The sequence below is a fragment of the Callospermophilus lateralis genome, chromosome 3, assembly GCF_048772815.1.
Source record: "Callospermophilus lateralis isolate mCalLat2 chromosome 3, mCalLat2.hap1, whole genome shotgun sequence".
NCBI classification, from domain to species: domain Eukaryota; kingdom Metazoa; phylum Chordata; class Mammalia; order Rodentia; family Sciuridae; genus Callospermophilus; species Callospermophilus lateralis.
The window spans coordinates 153,220,810-153,227,115 of record NC_135307.1 but is presented as its reverse complement, the minus strand read 5'-3'; the positions used below and the strand labels follow the sequence as shown (position 1 = coordinate 153,227,115).

The 6,306-nt window shown below is 41.7% G+C and overlaps 1 protein-coding gene across 1 annotated transcript; it reads left to right on the top strand.

The window, feature by feature from the left end:
- Positions 1–5,627: 5,627 nt before the first annotated feature.
- On the top strand, positions 5,628–6,073 carry LOC143394296 (non-histone chromosomal protein HMG-17). Its single transcript, XM_076848907.2, has one exon. The coding sequence runs from the start codon at positions 5,704–5,706 to the stop codon at positions 5,974–5,976; it is 273 nt and encodes a 90-aa protein (XP_076705022.1). The 5' UTR covers positions 5,628–5,703; the 3' UTR covers positions 5,977–6,073.
- The last annotated feature ends 233 nt before the right edge of the window (positions 6,074–6,306 follow it).

The following is a 6,306-nucleotide window of genomic DNA, read 5'->3' as shown; positions in this document are numbered from 1 at the left end:
CTGTTTGAGAACCTCTGTCCCCACCTCCTTTCCCTCATCATTCTCAGTTCTGTGTATGTTTTCTTACCATATTCTCAGTTTACTAGTTTTAAGAGAGATTGTCAAGTTAATAACAGCTCTTCAGAATAGGAGAGATAATCTTGACTTGTTTACAACACATCACAAATATTTTTTAAAAAATCATGAAAATATGAAATATATCCATCTGGGAAACACAGGCATTTGAGAGGCCAGCACCTTATTCTAACAACTCTAAGACTTCAAAGATCCCCTCTTTGTATATTTTCACAGGGTACTACTCTCCCTGAACCAACCAACTGAAGAGAGAACCCAAGTCAAAACCTGTTACAGTGGAGCAGCATGGAATTCAAGCTAAGTTAGCTATATGCTCAGCACAGTTAGCAAGGAGTCAATGCAGAAGGGACCAGGTTGGAGCTTGCCTTTACACCTGGCAAGTCACAGTCAGGTTAAGGTGCTAAAGAACTGCTGTTCTTCCAACATTCTGCTCAGGCCAATGTGCCTCTCAGTATGCTAGCATCTAGACTCTGGGTTTCAATAAGTTGTCTCAGTTTACATAGCACCCATAAATGCAATTGTGATGCTTCTCCTGGTGCTCAAGTTGAACTAAGCAATCTTTCAAGCATACTAACTCAAAAATAATGCTGTCCTGATAGAGCTGCTGAAAGTGGCAATGTTCATTTACACATTTCCAGTGTAGCCCGTCTGATGGGATTTTTCTTTTAGATTGCCCAGGCTGGCTTCCAACTTACGGTCCTCCTGCTTCAGGCTTGCAATTATCTTGGATTACAGGTGTGTGCCACACCAGGGTATTCCAATGGGATTTCTAAGAAAAAAAAAAATGTTTACAATAAAAGTCTAGCAGGTTGGGTTCTGTGGGAAGTCAACACTAAGAGGGAAACTAGCAGGATGTTATTAGAGAATGGAGTGGATCTATACCTGTGAGAGGGAAAGGAAGAAAGCAAAATGGGCAGAGGAGTCCCCCAACAAGGCCATAGTTGACCCCATGGATAGTTTTGGAACTGAGTTGGTTCCCACTTGAGACAAGAAGGCCGGGCCTTGATGACTCCGTGTTGATCAGTACTGGGCATGAGATGACCCTAGAAAGGAGCATAAGCTTGAACCAGGCAGGATTCTTCAGCAATGGGGAATAGTCTTTCCACCCTGAAAAGGAACCCCCTGCACTCAACCAGTGTCCAGCATAATGAAGTGGCCTCCTCATCAACTCTGGGAGCTCTGAGAGTAACCCACAAAGAAGAAAACCCTGCAGTATTCTGATTTTCATTTATGATTTTGGATAGAGTATTGGAAAATCATCTTACTTTCTATTGTTACTGCAAAAAAAAATTAAATCAGCTAAAATGTAACACTTCACTTTTCCAATTAAAAAAAAACACCAATAAATTATGATTTTATGCCTTTTTTTCTGACCTTATATTCCCCACAAAAGGACTTGTTTTTTTAAGGACACTAATTTTCTCCTAAGAATATCATATATGAAATAATTTCTCATTTCCTACCCTGCTCTGTCCACAGAGTGATGTTTTAGATAAAAAACACATATTATGAATAATTTTATGCTATTTCCCAATTTGAAAGTTAAACTGTAATGGGCTTGAGGGGTGTTGGCCAACCATATGGAATTCTTATGATAAACCTAAAAACACTAGCCAACTTATAACAATATCAAACTGGAATCAGCTCAAGTGTCCATCAATAAGTAGAGTAAAATGTGGTACATCCATATAATGGAATGCTTTTCAGGAATGAAAAGACTGAATTTTTGATATGCATAGCAACATATATTAATCTTAAAGAACATGATGTTAAGAGAATGAAATAAGACTCAAAAAATACACACCATATAATTCCATTTATAGAAAATTTTAAATGAGGGAAAAACTCTTTTGGAAAATTAAAGAAGAATGGAAGCCTCAGCAAGGGAAAACACAACAACACATTGGGAAGGAATAGAAAAGAGCTTGACATGGATTTGGATCACTTGGGAGTCAACTTTTCTCAAAATTGAGCAAATGTTAAGTGTAAGGTTAGCACATTTTGTTGGATATAAATTTTACCTTTAAAAGATGCAAAACAAATATCAAATTGTAGTTGATAATTTAATGTATGGTGAAGTGTTCGGGGTGACATGCATGAATATGTACAAACTACTTTGAAATGCATCAAAAAAATACGAATGGGTAGAGGGATGTACAAGATAGTTAACTATAAGGAAATGCTAATGATTACAGAATCAGTGGTAAAAGTATGGCTATTTTTTGGATAGTTTATCCAACTTTTCTTTGTGACTGGAATTTTTATAATACAATACTTAGAGAATCATTAAAAATAAGTTGACCTCTCCTCATTCTGGACCACCCTTCCTACCCTTGATCAAAACCATGGGGCCATGATTATTCAAGGACTTCTCTTCTACACAGGGCTTTGTGAAGATTTTTACATGAGCAAAAGGGAAATTTCATGAGTATTTTGGAAGTACATAATAAAATGACACTGTTTGGTGTGAGCCAGAATCAAGTTTTGTATCCGTTTAGAATTTGGCAGCTTACTCCCTCAACCACAACCATTGCTATACCAACTGGAAATTACTGAGTTTCTTCCATAACCTCTGGACACACAGGAAGCTCATGTCTCTGCCTCCAGGAGTGAGAATGCTTCATGGAGCAAGCTCATGGACTGTTTTCCATACTGTGAGTTTAAATTATTTTCATTGTTCTGAGTGAACAACCAAAAAACCAACTTATTCTCAACCCTGAGCTCCACTAAACCACCTTAAAATTTCTCAGTGGGTAAGTCCCTTGGTAAGTTACTTGACTTTGGTTCTATAAGATAGTGGCATGTACCCCCTGAACACAGGGAGCAGAACTCAGGAGGAAAGTGATGAGAACAAGCAAAAAAATTACCTGTGTTCAGTATTATGGAAGTAGTAATGGTTAATTTGTTGCCAGAGATGCTATAGAAGTAACTTCTGATGGACAACGGTCATGGCCAACTATTGTGGAATAAGGTTGTTGCTGGGAATTCCTTAAATATGGATTGATATAGAAGAGATGGGGAGATAACATGGGGACCTCAGTGTTCTTACAAAGTGCAAGATAAGAGTGAAAATTCTGATAGTAAAATTATTTGCTAATTTGTATTATTTAATGTTAATAATAAATATTGAGTACTTATAGATACCAAGCTACAAACTGTGCATTTAATTCTTAGTGCTAACAAAAATTCCATGAAAGAGTTGTGATGACCACCTCCCAAGGAAATTGAGACTCAGAGGTGAGAACGGCATCAGGTAGTAACCATGGACATTGAGTGGCCATCTAACATAGGTTAAGTGCTTTCAGCTGCTACACGTGTTAGCTCCATATACATCTCTAAGAGTCACCTCCTCATTTGGACAGTGGTGCTAATGACTGTTGCTGATTAAGTGTGCCATGAAGATTCAATGAAATAAGCCACAGATGAGTCAATGTTTTGGAGATTAAAAATCTTGGTGGCAGTTTTTCTCATCTGCTATAGAGAAGTTGTTTGGTCACCAGGTGAGTGTCCTAGGCATGGCTCAGTGGAATTGCCTCTACTAGATGGAGTGAAGCCACAGCCTCAGACACTCAGTACTGTCATGAGTAATGATTTTATAGGCATATGGCACTTGGTAATGAATTGCTGAAAGAGTCTACAAGGAACACCTGCCTGCCAGCAGAACTCCACCCCTTTCCAGCTGGTCTCCTTGCCATCCTGTCCCCTTAGCTGCAGGAAACTCCAATTATAATGCTTCACAACCTTGTTCATCTTTAGAGCGAGGTCACTATGCCATGCTTGGATAATCTGATGGGCACCTCACCCTCTTGATTGCAGCAGCTGCTTTTCCCATGTGGCCTCTTTGTCCTCATTTAACACGTGGGTGGTATGAGTAGGGACAGGGAACAGCCCGGGTACGTAGGGAACACCTGCTTCCGGTCTTGTTTACCGACCTCCTCATTCCCCACCTCTACCAGGGACTAGGAGTCCTCTGTGTGCTCAGCAGATGTTTTGCCAATGTCATGTTCATAGGCAAAGCTTTTCTCCTCCTGATTTTTTTTTAATATATCAAGGACCCCAAACAGCTCTCTAATGTGCTGCTTACTTCCAAGCACATACTTCTTCTTCGATAACAGCTTGCATCTGGAGCTGCCCTCAGACCAAATACCCGCCTGCTCCATGCCTCATCTACAGCTTCCTCCCTTGCCAAGAGTTTCCCCAGGAAGACACCAGAGGAAACAAAACAGAAGATACCAATTCCATAGCCTTTTGCAATGGGGGAGTGACCTCCATGAAGCCTTGGCTCAACCAGCATGGGAAGTCTCTGCATTTCCCTCAGCTCAGTAACTCTGGTGCATCATTTAAATAGAGAAAAATATAAGAGACTCAAGTCATTCTCTGTATACCAAGTTTTCTGGCTTTAATATCTTTGTCCTATCCCCATCTGGTCTTTTCTCCTCACCCAAACTCTGCCTGTCTCCAAAGCCTTGGTGTGAAGTGTTTCCTCTATGAAGGGAGGGGTCATTGGATATAAAGGGCACGGGATGACCGGTCAGGGAATATTTCAGAAAAGGAGAAATGCCATAGAGAAGTTGCATAAAGATGATGGCAAGATACCTAAAACCAATCACTCTGCAGTTGGACCAACTCTTCTTACATCATTCCTGAAAGAGTGGTTGCCGTTCACCTCTCACCACGAAGTGGTTGTCCTCATTCCCTCCTTGAAGTTCCTCCCCTTCAGTATCCCTTGTGCTCCGACATTAGGCCTTGTTGTGTCCTGCTTTGAGTCCATCCTCCCAGGAGGCCGGGACCAGGGTCAACCAGACCTGACTACAGGTTGGTCTTGATAGTTTAATCAAGACAATTAACTCAGTCATAGGAGACCTCCTTTTACTCCATGGATGCTATCAATCACCAGTTTGAAGTGATGCTATGTGAAAATGTAGACCAGACCACAGTATTTTTAATATTGGAAAGCCAACTCCAAGTTCACACTCCGTAAGTAGGGTTACTATGCTGTTGCATTAGGTTGTAACAGACAAAATGAAATAGTGGCTGTCATCCTTTACCTAGTCAAGCTTTGGACTTTGAGTCAGAACACAAGGATTTGATCCCAGCTTTGCCAGGGGCCAACTGTGTATCTGGGAAAGTCACTGACCTTTTTTTCCTCTCTATCTCAAAAATAAAAGGCATAATCATAAGTCACCATGGAGGTCACTCTTGCATCATCAGTCTTCACAATTTGGGAAGTAGATGTTTTGTTTCAGATGGCCCAAGGGCTCAAGTTGGGGAGCAGAACAATGGGATGTTTAGGGACCTGATACTCTGATTATAATCCTCCATAACCAGAGCCCCCAAACAGCTCTGATTACTCTCACAACAGAGACCAGTTCCAGGCAATTGACACCAAGCTGTTGCCCTCATTGGCAGCCTCAATGAGTTCCACCATCTAGGGTGACCTGAGGAACACACTTATGGCCTTAGTTTGTGCTCCTCCCGATGATCTTGGGGTCTAAGGGAGCCATCTTGTTAATGAAGGAAGCAGGAGCAGTGTGAAGAAGAAGAGGCGAGAACGACCTCCGGACCGACCAAAGCCGCGCGCTGCTGCATCCCCGCGTCCAGCGCCTGCGTCCCGCCGCCGTCGCCACCATGCCCAAGAGAAAGGCTGAAGGGGATGCTAAAGGAGATAAAGCCAAGGTGAAAGACGAACCACAGAGAAGATCTGCAAGGTTGTCTGCCAAACCTGCTCCTCCAAAGCCAGAGCCCAAGCCTAAAAAGGCCCCTGCAAAGAAGGGAGAGAAGGTACCCAAAGGGAAAAAGGGGAAAGCTGACACTGGCAAGGATGGGAATAACCCTGCAGAAAATGGAGATGCCAAAACAGACCAGGCACAGAAAGCTGAAGGTGCTGGAGATGCCAAGTGAAGTGTGTGCGTTTTTGATAACTGTGTACTTCTGGTGACTGTACAGTTTGAAATACTATTTTTTATCAAGTTTTATAAAAATGCAGAATTTTGTTTTACTTTTTTTTTTAAGCTATGTTGTTAGCACACAGAACACTTCATTGTTGTTTTTGGGGGGAAGGAGCATACGTCACTAGTAGAATGTCTCCAAAGCTGGATTGCTGTGGGGGAAGACACTTTTCCCTTCTAGTTTTGAGAGATTTCCTCTTTGTTCCTAAGAGGAAGGGATTCCCTGATGTTGGCACACATAGCCACCTTGGCACAGATGCCTTGTGGTATGGAAAAACTCAAA

What these genes read in the sequence shown, in the direction of transcription:
- LOC143394296 (XM_076848907.2), top strand. Translation starts at nt 5,704, where the DNA reads ATGCCCAAGAGAAAGGCTGAAGGGGATGCTAAAGGAGATAAAGCCAAG.